A 17762-nucleotide genomic window follows, 5' to 3' on the forward strand; every position below is an offset into this window, starting at 1 on the left:
GGTCGCTCAGAAGCTGCTGCTCTTCTAAAAGACCCAGAGTTCAGTTCTTAACATCCATATGATAGCTCATAATCATCTGTAACTCCAATTCCTGGGGATCTAACCATCCTCTGGGCACGGACACATAAATAAAGACAAAATATCTGGACACATAAAATGTTTTAAAATAAAAAAAATAAGAGTCCACACAGCACTTCGGAGGTTCAGGCAGGAGGAATATAAGTTGGAGGCCAGCCTGGGCTACACAGTGAAATGAGACAGGGTGCCCTGACTGTCCTAGATCTCATTTTGTAGATAAGGCTGGCCTCCAATTCACAAAAAGCCTCCAGCTTCTGCCTCCTGATTGCTGGAATTAAAGGCTTGAATCACACCTGCTAATTTTTACGGGGTTTTTGTTTTGTTTTGTTTTTAATTCACACACACACAAGGGACCAGTTGCCCAGTGGTGGCACATGCCTTTAATCTCAGCACTGGGAAGGCATAGACCGGCTGATCAAGGCCAGCCTGGTCTACAGAGAGTTCCAGAGACAACCAGAGCTACTCAGAGAAACAGGGTGGTGGTGGTGGTGGTGGTGGTGTATATGCAAGGGAATTTTGACACAACTTTAACACCCATAATTTTAATACATATAGCAATAATACATTTAAAAATGAGCCATTTTGGACATCTGAAAACATCGACATGAGCTTACGTATCTTGACCTACTAAGCCTCTTAACAGCTCTGCTCTGATCTGTGTTCAAAGTTTTAAATTCATCTGAAGGTCTCAAAAGGATAAAGGTCACTTCTTAGCTGCCCTGGTCACCTCATGCCTCCAGTACAAAATCAGGGGACAAAATTAAGGTCATCAAAACTGCCTTAGCAAAGTAACTGCTGCTACAGAATTGAGGGGAAGAGTAAAGGGTAGGAGACAGTTTCGTGTTCTTAAAGCTCCACGTTCTGAACTGAGGAACCGTAAGCGACGATGTGAACCTTTTCCCAGAAGTGAGCAATAATCAGGACAGATGACACTGACGAGTCCACCCACGCTGTCACCAAGGACTGCTAATAAGAAACCTGGGATCCCTGCAAAGACAACCCCACAACACAAGCTGGAATTAAATCCTCAGAGCCAGTGATGGGTCGAAACACGGCTTTGGGCCAAACTAAAATAAATAAATAAAAGGTGAAAGAGAATCGGCCTAAAGCCCTCGATCTGAAGGCAATGCCTGGATACTTGTCCCAGTAGTTTGAATAAAGGACCGATCGGAAAGCAGCGTGGGTCAGGACTTTTCTGCCCCTTATCTGGTCAATTTCCTCTTTTCACTTTCCGCTCCCGCCTCCCCCTGCAAAAAGGTTCTGATTGATTTCTTCATCCCGCGAGGTTTCTCCATCTCCAGTCCCCAGAAGCATCCCCAATCTCGCCCGGGGCTGGCGCTGAAGTTTCTTTTCTACACCCTTTCGATTCTCCCTTTCCTCGGTCCCGGGGCGCCGCCCCCGCACCCCCGCGCTCACCCCCTGAGAGTCCTTGACGAAATAGCTTCCACTGGAGCCCTGGTAGATGCGCTCCGGGTAGATGCTGCACTCGATGGCAACCTCGGCCTGCCGCACCACCACCTCGAACTCGGGGTCCTCCGGGAAGTCGTTCCGCTCGCGGTGGGTCTGAACGGCGTGCGCCGCCACGGCCGCCTGGGCGGCCAGGGCCTGGGCCTGCACCGCCACCGTGTGCGTCTGGCCCTGCGCCGCCGCGCCCCGGGCCCGGTCCAGCAGGGGCTGCCGCTCCCGGTCGTGGCCCGGCGAGCACGGCGGGGACGGGCCGGAGCCGGCGGCCGCCACGCGGACCGCGCCCCCCGGCACTTGCGGAAAGTGAGCTCCGGAGCCCGACGGGAAGGTGTACTCCGGGGGTTGGGCCCGCTCGGGGGACACTAGCGGGCTCGTCTCGTCCATCCCTCAGGCCGCCGGCTCGGGGACCCGGCGCGCTTCTCACCAGCGAGCTCGCGGCCGTGACCAATCCGCGGCACTCCCCCACCTCCCGCCTGGCCAACCAGGGCGCGGCGCCTCCGTAGCTCCGCCCCTACCCTGGCCTGTTTACTTGGCGACGCGTAGGCACTGCCCCTCACGCTTGCATAGTGGCCAATCAGAACCTGCGCCTACGCAATCGCGGCCTCCTCAGCTTTCGCGTCACCGTCAGTAAAGACCGCGCATGCTCTACGAGACAAACCCGGTCAGGTACGCCCTCTGCCCTTAGCCCGCCCCCAGCTCCCAATTGGCAGACAGGTCTTCCGAAGCTTTCCTAACTGCCGCTGCCCTACTAACTTGTTAATTGACTGGCTACCCTGAGCTGGCCGTAAAACTGCAAAATGTCATTTTTGTGTCACTAAGCACCATCTATGGGCAAAGAATTGAAACGACAACAATGAGGTGTCACCTGTGCTATCTCAGTAAGTTAAAAAAAAAATCACAGTACTCAGCCGGGAGGATGCCTTTAAACCTTGCACTTGGGAGGCAGAAGCAGGTGGATCTTTTTTAGTTTGAGGCCAGAGTGGTTGGTCTACAGAGCGAGTTCCAGGGCGGCTAAGGCTACACGGAGAAACCCTGTCTCGAAAAACCAAAATAAATAAATGTCAGCCTTCGTGCAGTTTAGTGTATGAGCAAATGACTTAATGCTTTATGCTTTTCTGATCATTGAGGAAAGCTTTGGTCCCTTGAGAATAAATTAGTGACTTTATTCACCTGAGTGTCTAGACACAGTTGCTCCTCGCTTTCATTAATATCAGGAAGAAGAAAAATACGGCATTGTCCTCATTTTATATAAACACACCGGAGACAGTCGGAGATATAAAGCTAACGATATTAGCTGGAAGTTCGCCATAGTTCATAGACTTGAGAGCGGGTGGCAGAGTGAGAAAAGGCTGGACAGAGAATCTGTACTAAGAACCAGCTGCTAAAGGAGGAAAGAAAAGGCATACCAAGCATGAAGGCATTGCCCAAGAGAAAGAGGAAGAAGGCAGAGCCTACTGAGGACAGCCTGCTTGGCTGAGGAGAAGCAGAGCTAAACACCAAAGGCCTGCTGAGCCAGCGGGAAGCATGTGACATCCGGGAGCGCCAAAGGAAAGAGCGCACGGGGTGTAATCTAGAGCACACCCACGCCAAACCTAGACACCAGTGGAGAACAGAGGCTGCAGGTGTGGATGGCCAGTGAAAGCCCTTGCTGCTCTTACAGAGGAACCGGAGTCAGTTCCCAGCGCTCATATCAGGTGGACCAAAACCTGTAACTCGCTCTAGGGAATCTGACACCCTCCTTTTAGCCTCTTCAGGTACTTTCACACACAGAGACATAGAGAAGAAGAGACAGAGACAGATTCAGAAGGACAGAGATGATGATGATGATGATGATGATAGGGGCTGGAGAGATGACTCAGTGGTTAGGAATGTAGCATCCATGTGACCGTTGTCTATGTAACTCAAGCTCCAGGGAATTTGACATCCTCACACAGGCATAAACGCAGGCAAAACACCAATGTATGTAAAACAAATAATTTTTAAATCTTAAACAAGAATTTAATACAATTAAAGTGTAAAATATAATACATAAAGACATGGACTTGGAGGTCAGAGACATTTGAGGTTAAGCTCTATAAACGATTAGCATTTTTTAAGAAGTTGACTTCTAAAATTTCTAAAGTTCCTCAACTAACAAAGGACAGTAATGACCCTTACCTTTACTCAGGACACAAAAAGCCCTCCACAGACATCCCCCTTTCGTAACTGCTAAAATTATTGTTAATGATATTTTTATTTTTCTTCTCAGATCCACCACCTGGTAGAAGGAAGAGTTTTCACAGATGACCAATCACATAATCACCTTAATGTTTTATTTATTTAATTTTTGAATGTATGCATATATACGTGTCACAGGTGTGCCCATGTATGGAGGTCAGGGGACAGTAAGTGGTTCTCACTTTCTATTATGTGAGTCCCAGGGATCAAACTCGGGTTGTCAGGCTTGGTGACAAGTGCCAACCTGGTGACCCATCTCACCAGCCCCCAATAGTCTACATTTTGGGTCAAATTATTGCTCCAACTCAATAGAAATATTAAATCGAGTGAGCTATTTGTTTAGTTGTGTGAGAATATCTTCAACTTCTTTTTTCCAATGAACCCTTCCAGGGCTGAGAGGCTATCTCAGTGGTAGAGTGTTTGCTTACCATATAGAAGACCCTGTATTCACCTCTAACACAACAATAAATAAATAAATAAATAAATAAATAAATAAACCATCCTGGTCAAAGATCTATATAGAGTTCTGCTGGCCTTTCAGTCATAGTTAAAGTAGATATGTCTACAGAACTAACGTAGTGATGTCTGCTTCGTGGGTCCTCAGAACATTGGAAATGGGATTTGATAGCATTCATCTCATTTAGCTAATGGGTTCAAAATTATGGGTGAGGAAAAATGCAAGATTCTGAGTTCTCCGTGGAATTCCGAGTCTTCCCCTCAAACTTTATTTCTGTGCCTACCACTTGGAACTAAATTTCTCTTTTAGGTAAGCATGTGTCCTAATACACATGGAGAGCATACCCAGTAGTAAGCATGCGCTGGGTCTTGTCTTAAGTATCTTACATGGATTGCGTCATTGACTGCCATTATAACTCCTGTGATGTTGGATGCTGTGTCCCAAGGAGACAAGGTAATTTGCTCTTACCTAACAAGCCATCTTGCTGACCAAAAAACTACATTTTGCAAACTTTTTGCTAATTTATAGGTCTTTCTGTAATTTGGTCTCACACATTCTGTGATTTAATCTTTTTTCATATTTTCTAACACAAATTCTAATAAAATCCCTTTCTTTACATTCCATTTCTCAGTGATTGCACTTTACGATTCTGCAGTTCACCTTATATTACCTAGTATTAGTACCATATTGAATTTATTGGTCCGATCTCATTTTACAGGCTAGGGAGTTTATTAAGTTACTAAAAAACATACACAAATTGTAAGTAGCAAAGATAAGATTTGAACACAGAAATCGAATCTTTTAAAAATAATTTCAAACTACCATTCCTTTGGTGTTATGTTCTCATACAAGTCCTGAAAAGTCACTATTATTTTCATCATTACCATTTTCTAACCTGTGACTGAAGAAATTCCAATCCAAATTTGGACAATTTGAACAAATCTGGCTTCCCAAAAAGCCCTGGAGAACTTGGCTGTCTGCATGCACTTTCATAAACGAACATACAGCTACACGGGACATTCGGGAACAGTATTTGGGAAGATTTGCTCCAATAATGGCAATATATCTTAAATATAAAAGATGTGGGACACAGTGAGTCCCTATGGATTCAAATGTGCAGCGCCTCTATAAAGCTGAGTTTCTAAAGATGGGTTTAGGTTTTCTCTTCATACTTAGTGGTGGAGTTGTTTATGAATCTAAAAACCACAACCTTTTGAGATGGTAGCCAGTTTGAACACTCGTTCGGCCTTATTTAGGATTAAAGTTTCTGCCTGGGGGGGGGGGGTCTCTGGAGAGGGGAAACCTGGGTCCTGCTTTTCTGCTGGGGTTAAAGAGATTGGACAGCAGGCTCAGCCCCATCTCTCTTTCAGATCTTTGGCCCAGACTCCCTAAACACCCGGCCCCTCACAAAGATGGCACGAAAGAGGGCTGGACCAATGGGGAGTGGCGTTGCTCGCGGTTGCCTAGGCAACAGCCAATGAACAGCGGGAATTGTGCCCAGTGCGGCCATCAGGGATGGCGGCGTCCTGTGGGGCTGAGGCGGGTGGAGGTGGTGGAGGGGAAAGTGGCAGTTGGGAGCCCAGAGCAGCAAAGATCCCGGCTGCTGGAGCCCCGCGTCGCGTCGGGGCGTGACAGTCGTCTCCGAGAGGCCGAGCTCAGGTTGGCCCGCGGCGCGGGTGGGAGGAGGACCTCGGAGCGCGGTCCACCAGGTAGGGACCGAGGCGGCAAGCAGGCGACTGGGCTAGGGCGCGAGCCTCCGTCCTGGCTGTACTGACCAGAAGGTGGCTGCGAGCGGGACCCCAAAATTGGGTTTAGAGTTTCGATCCAGGGCCGTAGCCTCAGAGAACACAGGACCCTGGTTATCGAGAGGGGTGTGCCGGGCCGTGTCTGGAGGGAGTGCCAGACCTGTGGGAGCCGATCCCCCCAAAAAAGGACGGAGCCGGACTGGAATGAAAAATTGCAGTGGAAGACTGGTTTGCCTGGTGAAGTCTGCGGCTTTGTTTAATCTAGGGCGCGTCTGTGCCACAGGTTGGGAGCCGTCCCACATACTGAGGCTTGGGGAATGGATTGTCATCTCTGCAATTCAGCATCCACGAACTACTTGGGTACCAACCAGAGTAACTTCGCTGTTTTAGAGCCCGGCCCAGGCATTCTCCTTTCCCTTGGCACAGAATAGTGTTCTGACAATATTACTTAGGAGAGCCCACCACTCTTGTGTTATTGTCTTTTCTAAAACCTTCTCGGAACCAGTGTTCTCTTTCCATCTTCTTGGATCTAATTATCCCACATTCTTCCTGCTCATGATAAGTCCCTCGCATAGTAACAATGTCACTGTTTGCTTTCAGCTCAGAAGGGGATTCGAATTATAAGGTTAAAAGCCTAATTTTTTCATATTCATTTAAAAAACGTTTTATAAAACAGTATTTCCAGTTTCCTAATCTTTGTTCATCAAAGCTTTCGTTTTCTCCTCTTAGGGCTCTAAAAATCTACAATTGCTTCCTTTATAACTAAAAGAACTTTTGTTAGATTGGCTACCCAGCAAAGTGGTATGGGGGACATTTTGGAGATTGTGTGGGTAGTTAGAGTGGCTGCTTCCAAACAGTCTGTTAACTGGGATATAATTAATTACTGGGATATAATTACTCTTAGACTGGGGAGGAAGGGATTGTTGTTAAGAATTACTTATCTTAGTATACTGTCGCTGTCTTCAGACACACCAGAGGAGGGCGTCAGATACCTTTACAGATGGTTGTGGGCCACCATGTGGTTGCTGGGAATTGAACTCAGGACCTCTGGAACAGCAGTCAGTGCTCTTAACCACTGAGCCATCTCTCCAGCCCGTTTTAAAACTTCTTAATTTCAGCTGGACATGGTGGAGCCTCCGGAGGCAGAGGCAGGTGGATCTTTGTGAGTTCAATGCCAGCCTGGTCTACATAGTGAGTTCCAGGACAGCCAAGGACTACGTAGAGTCTCTTTCAAAAAACAAAAACTTAATTTATACAAAAGTTGCTGCAAATACATAAATGTTCTTTAGTAAACTTAGTTATGGGGGAGGGGGAAAGGGGGGACAATGAGAGACACGAGAGATGGCTCAGCAATAGTGTTTACTGCTCTTGCAGAGGGCCAGGATTCAGTTCTTAGCACCCACATGGTGGTTCACAGCACCTGTAATCCAGGGGATCTAAAGGCCTCTCTGGCCGCCATGGGCTCTTGTACACATGCAGCATACACACACACTCATGCAGGTTCACACTGAGACATACATTTAAAGCACTTTTAAAAAATGAAAACAACTTCTTATCACTGTCTTCAAGCTCTGTTTGGAGCCGACCATGGAAGAAAAAAAAAATGTAAGCTAGCAAAGGATATGGTCTCCTTTGCATAGTTCTAGGGCTTTGGATTACAGAGACCAAATAGTAATTTTAGATTGCGTTTTGGACTGATCTTTTGCAGCTTGTCTATCACGAGTACAGAAAGGGCCTCTGTGGGAATATGAGTCTTGGTTTGTGACTGGATTCTGTGTATAGATCTAAAGCCTAGGGTATCAATTTTCTTAAACAGGATTATATAAGCAAGTATTGGAAACATCGATCTGTGTGTGTTATTAAAGTGTTGGGCTCTTCCATTTGCATTAGCACTAGATACACTTTATTAAACTATATTTGTCTCAGTAACTGTGGATAATCTTGGTTTACTGGTGAAATTCCCTGTTGGCCTTGTGGCTGTGGGGCTGACTATTAATTATCACAGACAGTTACAAGACTCATTAGTTAAAATTCAAACACTGTCCCAGGTAGTGACAATATCAGCTGTTTGGACACATGTTGCAGTTCCTAACCAAATGTATTCAGCCACAGCCTGAGACCCATGAGCTCTACATATGTTCCTTTTAATTAGCACTTCTGATCTGAGTCTTGAGACTGGGCATGGTTTTGATAAACCACTTCTGAAGTTACTGTATCTTACTAGATCAAAAAATGAATGAAAATTTGTAATATATACTCTTGAAAACCAGCACTGTGTCACAGGTGTCAGGGGTAGGTTAGCAGATGGTATTCTGCTTATTATCACTAAATAATGAATTAACCCAACATTTAGCAGGTTAAAACAATCCCACAATACTCCCAGATCCCCCGTGGGCCAGGGGTCTAGACCTGACATCATGAAGATAGCTTCTATTTTTTCCATAGTTTCTCAGATGAGGGGATCAGAGTCTGGGTACTGGAACCATTCGTCAGCTCCTTCACTAATGCCGGCTCCTGTCTGAGCTAAGATGATTGACAAGTGAGAATGCCGGGCGGTGGTGCCACACAGTGCTGGTGCAGTGGTGCCACACAGTGCTGGTGCGGTGGTGCCACACAGTGCTGGTGCATGCCTTTGATCCCAGCACTCGGGAGGCAGAGGCTGAGAGGCTGAGAGGCAGAGTCAGGCTGATCTCTGTGAGTTTGAGGACAGCCTGATTTACAGAGCAAGTTCCAGAACAGCCTAGACTACACAGAGAAACCATTCTTCCACCCTGCCCCCAACTGGAGAAACAGAACATGTCCTGTACCTGACTTCCTCATCACTTGGGAGCCTCCAGATAATATATTTAATTTTAGAATAACATTTTTATGTCTGTGTTTACTTATTTATTTGTGTGTATGCATGTTCATATGCCACGGTATACTTTGTGGAGGTCAAAGGATAACTTGTGTGAATCGGTTCTATCCTCCCAGCATGCTGGTCCAGGGGTCAAACTCAGGATGTCGGTCTTGGGAGCAGGTTCCTTGACCTGCTGAACCATTTCATGGGCTCCAGTCAGGTGTTCTCAGGTTGTGGCTCGGGTCTCAAGCTATGGGTCTGGTAATGAGCAGAACAAACATTCATGATTCTGTATTTGATTTATGAGTGGTGAACCACTGCTTCCATGGTGCTTTTTTTGAAGCAGTCCAAGTCTGATCAAATTTAGGGAGACATTGCAAGAATCTTTAGAAAATATAGTCTACCACATTAAGCAATTAGAAAAAAAAAATAAAGAATTTTCAGAGGCTGGAGAGATGGCTCAGTAGTTAAGAGCACTGCCTATTCTTCCAGAGGTCATGAGTTCAATTCCCATCAACCACATGGTAGTTTACGGCCAACTATAATGGGACCCTCTTCTGGCCTGCAGGCAAAAATTCAGATAGAGCATTGATACATTAAATAGATAGACAGACAGACAGACAGACAGAGAAATCCTTTTTTTAAAATTTAAAAATGTTAAATTTCAGATTTCATCACCTTCCTTAAAATATTTAAGATATTAGCCCAAGAGATGACAACAACAACAACAAAAAAGATAGCTTTACACTTAGGAGCATAGTTAGTACTCTGTCCATAGAGAATCCTCGAGTACATCCTTGTTTCCTCCCTGGTCCCTGTCGACCACAGTGAGATGCAGCCCTGGGAGTCCCAAGTAGCTTTCATGAAGAGTAAACAGGTTGGGGACTGGAGAGATGGCTTAGCCAGTAAGAGCACCGACTGCTCTTCCAATGGTCATGAGTTCAAATCCCAGCACCCACATGGTGGCTCACAACCATCCGTAAAGATATCATAAAGATATCTGACACCCTCTTCTGGTGTCTGAAGACAGCTACAGTGTATTTACATAAAATAAATATTAAAACAAAAGAAAAGTAAACAGGTACAAGGGCATCTTCCCTGGCGCCCTGTGTGCCCACCCCTTAGCTCTCACTGCAGTAACCCACCAGCTTTTGAGGGAAGAGAAAGCTGTTAACCACTGACATGGCAAACATGTAAAGAAGATTCCTTTACTGTACTGTCTTCTAAATCTACTGACTGACTTCATCATGTTATAACATACAGTATAAAATTTAGTCAAAGATACACAGTTCTTCAGCCAAGAATGGTGGTGCATGCCATAAACCCAGTACTCGGGAAGCAGAGGCAGGAGGATCTTTGTGAATACAAGGCCAGCCTGGTCTGCACAGCAATCTCAAGGCTAGCCGAGACTTCATAGAGAGACCCTATCTCTCTTCGTAGAGAGATCAGAACATCAAATATACATACATACAAGCTCATACACACCCACACATACTCATTACATACACAGATATTCATATACATACACACTCAGACATAAACACACTCATAGACATACACAAATCATATACACACATATATATACACACACTCATGTACACACATATATAAACATACTCATCTGCACACTCATTTATATATGCATTCACATACATATACTCATACACATACATACACACTCATATGCATAAACATTCATACACATTTGCATTCATATTACACTCATGCATACACACAGGAATATGCATGGATGCACTCACATACACACACTGATATGCATAAACATACTCATATGCACATACACACAGAGCCATACGCACAATCATATTACACTCATGCATACATACACTCATGTGCATACACACAGCCCTTCAGATTCAGGTAGGTGTGTTTTGAAGAGTTATGTAGCAATTTTGAGTTTTTAATTTTGTTTTTTGACATAAGGCCTCACAAATAACCCTGAGTGGCCTGGAACTCAAAGGCATCTGCCTGCCTGTGCCTCCAGAGTGCTGGGATTAAAGACATGTAACTCCATGGTCAGCATATTTACAATTTGTATCACCATTTGGCTTTGACTGCCATGAACTCATTTAGTTCTGGAAAGCTAAAGATGGCCTGTAGCTCCCAGAATACCTTCACTCCTCTGTAAAGAGTTTTCTCTTGAAACTTTTCTTATGGAAAGCTTCTTATCTCCCTCTCATTAATGTTGTATTTGCTGTGAAGCCTCACTGACCTCAGCCTAAGACTGCTCTGATGCTGGGCAGATGATAAGAGTTTCGGTTTCTGTGTGGCTGGAAAGAAAGGAAGCTGTTGACTGCACCAGGCCCGCAAGTATTTAAGGATCCTCTAGTTCCGTACACCAGACAATATAGTCCCGTATTTTGAAGAAAAGCTGCACTTGTCCTGTTAGCATCAGGAAGGGGCCTGCGAGTGAGACTTCAGGTTGATTATCCATGTGGCGACCTTTAGTTGTAACTTTCAGCATCTCCCTATGGTTGAGTCACAGTCCGCAGGCTTTCAAATGGGAACCTAATGATGTGCTTGTTCAAACTCCAGGTTCCCAAGCTCTAGCTACACAGAATTGGACTCAATAGGTTTGAGGTTGGGCCTATGAATCTCCATTTTATCATTTGAGAAAACATTGTAATGCTTAAATATAGAAAAGAGGAAAGGGTGAATAAAAAGATCTAGAAAGCTGAAAAAATATTTCTATTGTTTATTGATTGTTTATCTCTGTTTATGCTTAATGGTATCTTAAACATCTGTCTCCCTTCCTACGGATATCCTTGAATACAAAATTATTTTACCACCCACTGATCCCCACTGCTATTGGTATAGCTTCTTTTTCTATGATATAGACTCAGCATGCCTTCTGCACACCACATCCACCCATATGAAGATGTCAGTTCTTCCTGGGTGATAACACACACCTCCAAGACCTAGTGGCCTGAAACAACTATCATTTCTTTGCCCGCTGAAACCGTGACTGATTACCCTGGGGCCCGGCTCAGGGCAGCGTCCTCTTCGTCTTGCTGAGTTCAGGTTTCTGTGGTCAGCTAGAGAAGTTACTCCATGTGCTCTCTCCTCATCTAGGAAATTAGTCTAGACTCCTGCTTCTCAAATCTCTGCGTTTAAATATCTGTATCTTCACCTTTGGTAACACTCCATTAACTAAGAAATGCACACAGCCAACCCAGACTAAGCCAGTTCTGTCTCTTGGTAGGATAGCTCTTCCTCACGAGCTTCTCTGCCCCCTCCTGTTGTCACAGCCATTTTTCTTGACCACTGCTGTCATCCAATTCCAATCCTTGTCCAATGCTCCATCCCCACCCGATGCAGCAGACACTTCCTTTCCCTGACTTAGCTGCCACAGTCTGCCCAGTTTTCAGAGAGCACCAGAAGCGGGTCTGACCTAGACCAGAGAGGCTCAACCTAAGGAAGGAAAGCCAGCAGAGTTAGGGAGGGCTGTGTGCTTGTCCCTAGCTCAGACACCAACAAAATGTTTGTTTTGAGTAATTTTTAGGATTTTTTTTTAAAGATTATTTATTTATTATATGTAAGTACACTGTAGCTGTCCTCAGATACACCAGAAGAGGGCGTCAGATCTCATTAGGGGTGGTTGTGAGCCACCATGTGGTTGCTGGGATTTGAACTCAGGACCTTTGGAAGGGCAGTCGGTGCTCTTACCCGCTGAGCCACCTCTCCAGCCCCCAGGATTTTATTTTTTAACTTTATGTGTATGACTATTTGCCTGTGGGTATGTATATGGACTGCGTGCTTACGTGGTACCTACGGAAGTCAGGGAGGTTTTGGATCCCCTGGAACTGGAGTTTAGATGGTTGTGAAACATGACATGAAGCTGGGAATGAAACCTGGGTCTTCTGCAAGAGCAACAGGTGCTCTTAACCACTGAGCCATCTTGCCAGCACCACCAAAAAAACTTCTTAACCACTCTGAGCTTGTGTTTCTTCGACTATAATATCAATGAGTTTGCATCACATCTGTGTGGTTCTTTAACGTCTCAAAGTCTTGGTGTAGAGTATCTGTCACCTCTAAACAAGCCGTCTTATCTGGGCAGAGCAGCTCCTTGTTTTTCCCCTGGATAACTTGTGTTTTGGTTGCTCTTTTGCTCTCTTTGATGATTACTTTTGTAGTATTCTTTTTCCTATTTATGTATTTGGAGGCACTTCCGTGTCACTGAAGATGACTTTGAATGCATGATCCGCCTACATCTGCCAAGACTACAGACACGCACCACACTGTGCTGAGGGCCACTCACCCCTGTACTTACTAATTTCTGCCATCTGAGCTGACACAGAATTACCTTGTCTCTGGTACAGCCTGGTGCTGCACCTGCTGAGTCTACTGACCATATTATAACTTCATTGATGGGACTCTGCTTATACATCCACTGAGCACATAGTATGTGATAAGTAAATATTTGTAGGGCTGGAGAAATGGCTCAGTGGTTAAGAGTACTGACCATTCTTCCAGAGGTCTTGAATTTCAATCCCAGCAACAACATGGTGGCTCACAAACATCTGTAATGGGATCTGATGCCCTCTTCTGGTGTGTCTGAAGGGAGCGACAGTGTACTTACATATAATATATGTTTGTGTATATATATATATATATATATATATATACATTTGTAGATTATATATATATTTGTAGATTTAGCTTTCATTTCCATCACAGGAAACAACAGGAACTGGATGAAAACTTCTGAGAGAGGTAGGGGTGAGGGTGCTTTAGCAGAAATGGAGGTGGTGGCGAGGAGGACGTTTTAAGTGACCTGAGGTAGTGTTGTGCTTGCCTGAGGTAGGATTGCACTTGACGTAATGTGCACTTGCCGGAGCACAGCCTCTGGTCCTCTAGCTGTCCTGTGACACTGCTTTCTCTGTTTCTTATAGTCGTCCTCCTCCTCTTCTTCTGTAAGCCGCCGCCATGACCCTGACAAAAGGTTCCTTTACCTACTCCAGTGGGGAAGAATACCGCGGCGAGTGGAAAGAGGGTGAGAAGCCCTGGGGCAGCCAATGTCACCAAGCACCACTCAGTCCCCACTGCAGGACTCAGCTCCACACAGAACCATTCCTTTATGTCAGGGCTTAACGAAGGAACCAAAGATGAAGGAACTAGAAATGAATGCAGTCTTCCACTTCTGGGTGCAGAGTGCTTTAACACAGTCTGTCCTCTTAAATGTGAATGTGCCCAGAAGAGCCAAATCAGTTCTTCTGGGTGCAGTTTAGAGAGTTCAGGATTCTGACCTTTCTACGACAGCTTTTTACAGCTGGAGGTAATCTATTCTTAGGGATGGCAAAGTGCTTTGGAGCTGTGAACTGTGCTGAAACTACACTGTAAGCACCTCAATGGTTCTGTTTGGAAAGTCAAGCTGGCCACCTTAGACAGTCTCAGTGTTTAGTCCTAGCAAGCCACGAGACTGCCCCAAGGAGACAGGCCTTTCTACACTCACAGGGCGAAGGGCAGCTTTTTGTGGGTAAGGCTGTGGGAAAGTGCGGGCTGCTGAGCCAGTGAGAAGGGACCCTGAGCCTCCCCAGTCCAGCCTGGCACCTGTCCTTCTCTTTGCTCAGGCCGGAGACATGGTTTTGGTCAGCTGATGTTTGCAGATGGTGGTACCTACCTGGGTCACTTTGAGAATGGGCTTTTTAACGGCTTTGGAGTACTGACCTTCTCAGATGGCTCAAGGTAAGTATTAAGTCATTCCTTTCTCCATCTTTGAACTTGCAAAACTCTAATACAAATATGGGCACTGGTGGTTGTCAGTTCAACTCGAGCTTGCCCAGGCCCTAAAGAAAACAGAAAAAGGATGAACAGTCCTTTTATTGATTACTTTGCTTTTTAAATTTTTATTTATTTCTATGTGTTCTTTATTGGTGGAGGGTGCACCACATGCTTGTGAAGGTCAGAGGAGTCTCCTCTTCCACCATGAGGGTCCCCAGGATTTAACTCCATCATCAAGCATATGGGATAATATAGATAGAAAAAAACCAAATCCAAAAAAAAAAGAGATTTCTATTCTTTTCTTTTCTTTTCTTTTTTGGGGGTGGGGAGGGGGTTTGGATTTGGTATTTTTGAGACAGGGTTTCTCTGTGTAACCCTGGCTGTCCTGGAACTCACTCTGTAGACCGGGCTAGTCTCGAACTCAGAAATCCGCCTGCCTCTGACTCCCAGAGTGCTGGAATTACAGGCCCCACACTGCCCTGCTGATTGAGATTTCTTTTACTGGGTAATTGGGTTGGAAAAATATAGCAACAAAAGGGCCTCTGTGAGTTGATGCCAGCCTGCTCTATGTAGTGAGTTCCGGCACAGTCGGGGCTGTTGTAACAATGGGAACTCCTTTCCCGGAATCAAGACTTCACATAATGTAGCCTCTGACCCTTCGGTGGCCCTGGAAGAGTTCTGGGATGAGTTTCACTCTGTACCTTGACTAACACACATTGGCCACCGCTTGCCTCTGTCATCCCACACGGCTGACCTGGGGCCCCGCACGGCCCCGCTAAAGGCTAACTAACGTCTTGGTGTCTTTGCAGGTATGAGGGGGAGTTTTCCCAGGGCAAGTTCAATGGTGTCGGAGTCTTCATTCGATATGACAACATGACCTTTGAGGGGGAATTTAAAAATGGCAGAGTCGATGGCTTTGGTAAGTTTCAGCTCAGTCGAATGGTAACTTTGGTGAATGTAACATGGATAGAATACTCCTCTTCTATCTTAATTCTTCCATGGCTCTCTCCAGCAATCTGCACTGCTCGTATCCATAACTTTTCCTCTTCTTCAGCCCCTACCCAAGCTGAGGTGAACCGGTGATGCTGTCTTCTCTTTGCCCTCCTCACAGGCCTGTTGACCTTCCCAGACGGTTCTCATGGGATACCCCGCAATGAAGGTCTGTTTGAGAACAACAAGTTACTGCGTTGTGAGAAGTGTCCCGCCGTGGTACAGCGTGCTCAGAGCGCCTCCAAGTCAGCCCGGAACCTCACTGCCTGACGGCGCTTTGGGCGCAGCCAGAAAGTATCTGTAAAGTGGTGGCGTCCCTTGTATGTGCGCAAGGCGAACAAATGAACCGGATATGAGATGAGAATGACGGTGACGCCACAGCCTGGGACGCGTTCTGTCCCCTGCCAAGCAGGAGTTCAGTCACAGAAAAGTGTGGAGGGTTTTGGCCCCAAGACCCTGCGGCAGTTATGTTCTTCCCTGGCCCTCATGTGCTCAAGAGCAGGGCCTGCCCTTTCTTCCTTGTTATTTCCAAGACCTCGGGTTACCCAGTGCTGTGGCCTTCTCTCCACCTGCTGTCAAACCATAGGGAATCTCTTAGTTCTGTCCACCCTTACCTAGATAATCTGGGCCTGGACTCGGGACCAGTCCTGTGTGCCGCCATTGGAGAAATCAGGAAAAAGACAGGGGTGACAGCAGCTCTGAAGTCCAGGCCAGAGCTCTAACCATCCACTGCACTTGAAGGCCTGGCTCCAGACCGGTTTCTGTGTCTTCTTATCCCTCCTCAGTGTAAGAGTGTGGTTTTCTTCTCCCTCAGCTTTATCTGAGTCTTCCTTACCTGAGTTACAGCCCAGCCCCCATCTGTGCCTCTCTTCCCTTAGATGTCAGACAGGATCCCTTTATCGAATAGCCAAGCGAGAAACTAGTGTAAAAGTAACTTATGACCTGCGTTTGTTACTCCAGGGCAAAAGGCAGACCTATCCGGGCCTGCTGTGGAGTGACCTGGAATTCCAAGGGAAGGCTTGCACTGAGAGTTCCTTCCCAGTACCGTTGGATCAGGCTCACTGTCCCATGGGTGTTCAAAGACTTGGATCCATTCTAGTGTGAACTGTGTAGCATGGGCTCCTCATTTGACTCGTGACTCTGAAAGCAAGAGTCTTGGCTCTGGGCCTGGGACAGATCTTCCTGCCAAAAATCATCACAAGGTCTCCAGTTAGCTTAGGTCCCAGCCCCAGTCCCAGTCCCCATCCTCAAATCTCTCTCAACAGCAGACTGTGGTGGAAATTATAGCTGTGTGCCTCTATTTATCATCTGAACTGTATTGTAGAAACGTTTATAGGAATAAACCAGTGACCAGAACTGCCTATAATTAGTGTTTCTGGACTTGGGGCCTCACGAATATCAACCTGTTTAGTATTTATGGAATCTAAACAGAGAGCTGCCTGGAGCTAACACTGAACACTTTGCTGCATGATGTCATCTGTTCCTCAGAACCCCTGTGGGGAGCTGGAGAGAGAAGCTAGCCAGTGGAATGCTTTCCGTGCGAGCATGAGGGCCCGAGTTAGAGCCTCAGCACCCGCGTAAATGATGGGACAAGCCTGTGCGTGCTTAGACCCCAGGTCTAGGGGTTCAAAGTATCTCTGGGTCTGACTGTCCAGCCAGCCAGCTTAACCTAACTAGTGGGTCCCAGGTACCAAAAGGGGCAGCTCCTGGGGGACACCGAACGTTGACCTAGAACCACACACACACCCTCCGTGAAGAAAAAGGCACAAGGTTTTTAAAAACTAGCAGGCTCAGGTTGTCCAGGCTAGTAAACGTCAGGCCTGGATGGCCTACGTGTTCTGTCCTACATGTTCTGATTATAGTTCCCTTCTACTGGATTCCTTTCACCCTGAACATGAGTGTCTACAAGCCCCAATACCAGTTACTGCTAGACCTACTGGGTGACCTCAAAAAAAAAAAAAAAAAGTCATCTCTTGCCCGTGTTTCCCTTTTCCTGCCTTAAAAAAATAAGCTGGAGAGTGATAGGGGACACCTGATGTCAATCACTAGCCCTCACATTGTCTGCATGAATAATTGCACATTAACACAAAAACTCATGAACTTTTCCTAGGCTGCCTCTCTAATAGTGGGCTTCTGCTTGAGATCCCACAGCCTTTAGGAAGATCCTTGGCATCTGGCCAGGAAATCTACATAGTCATTCAAGTCTCACTTGTTCTATTTTATTATAGTA

The 17762-nt window shown here is 46.0% G+C and overlaps 3 protein-coding genes across 3 annotated transcripts in view; 2 read left to right on the forward strand and 1 right to left on the reverse strand.

Annotated features, from left to right (window-relative positions):
- Positions 1-2003, reverse strand: part of Pi4k2a (phosphatidylinositol 4-kinase type 2 alpha) — a 29393-nt gene extending 27390 nt beyond the window's left edge. Inside the window, exon 1 of the mRNA XM_052185760.1 lies at positions 1495-2003. Within this exon, the coding sequence (XP_052041720.1) occupies positions 1495-1926 (432 nt within the window). The 5' untranslated portion in view covers positions 1927-2003. The remainder of the gene's footprint in view (positions 1-1494) is intronic.
- Positions 1-17762, forward strand: part of Mms19 (MMS19 homolog, cytosolic iron-sulfur assembly component) — a 173363-nt gene that overhangs the window by 22185 nt on the left and 133416 nt on the right. The window lies entirely within an intron of this gene.
- Positions 5726-16888, forward strand: Morn4 (MORN repeat containing 4). The gene is made up of 5 exons (XM_052185896.1): positions 5726-5925; positions 13714-13814; positions 14392-14506; positions 15352-15461; positions 15654-16888. Exons 2-5 carry the CDS (start codon positions 13748-13750, stop codon positions 15800-15802), a joined length of 441 nt encoding a protein of 146 aa, XP_052041856.1. The 5' UTR covers positions 5726-5925; positions 13714-13747; the 3' UTR covers positions 15803-16888.

Source organism: Apodemus sylvaticus, chromosome 1 (genome assembly GCF_947179515.1).
Source record: "Apodemus sylvaticus chromosome 1, mApoSyl1.1, whole genome shotgun sequence".
NCBI classification, from domain to species: Eukaryota; Metazoa; Chordata; class Mammalia; order Rodentia; family Muridae; genus Apodemus; species Apodemus sylvaticus.

What these genes read in the sequence shown, in the direction of transcription:
- Morn4 (XM_052185896.1), top strand. Translation starts at nt 13,748, where the DNA reads ATGACCCTGACAAAAGGTTCCTTTACCTACTCCAGTGGGGAAGAATAC. An exon ending in CCGCGGCGAGTGGAAAGAGG is followed by an intron (nt 13,815 to 14,391) that starts GTGAGAAGCCCT and finishes CTCTTTGCTCAG; the next exon opens with GCCGGAGACATGGTTTTGGT. An exon ending in TGGCAGAGTCGATGGCTTTG is followed by an intron (nt 15,462 to 15,653) that starts GTAAGTTTCAGC and finishes CCCTCCTCACAG; the next exon opens with GCCTGTTGACCTTCCCAGAC.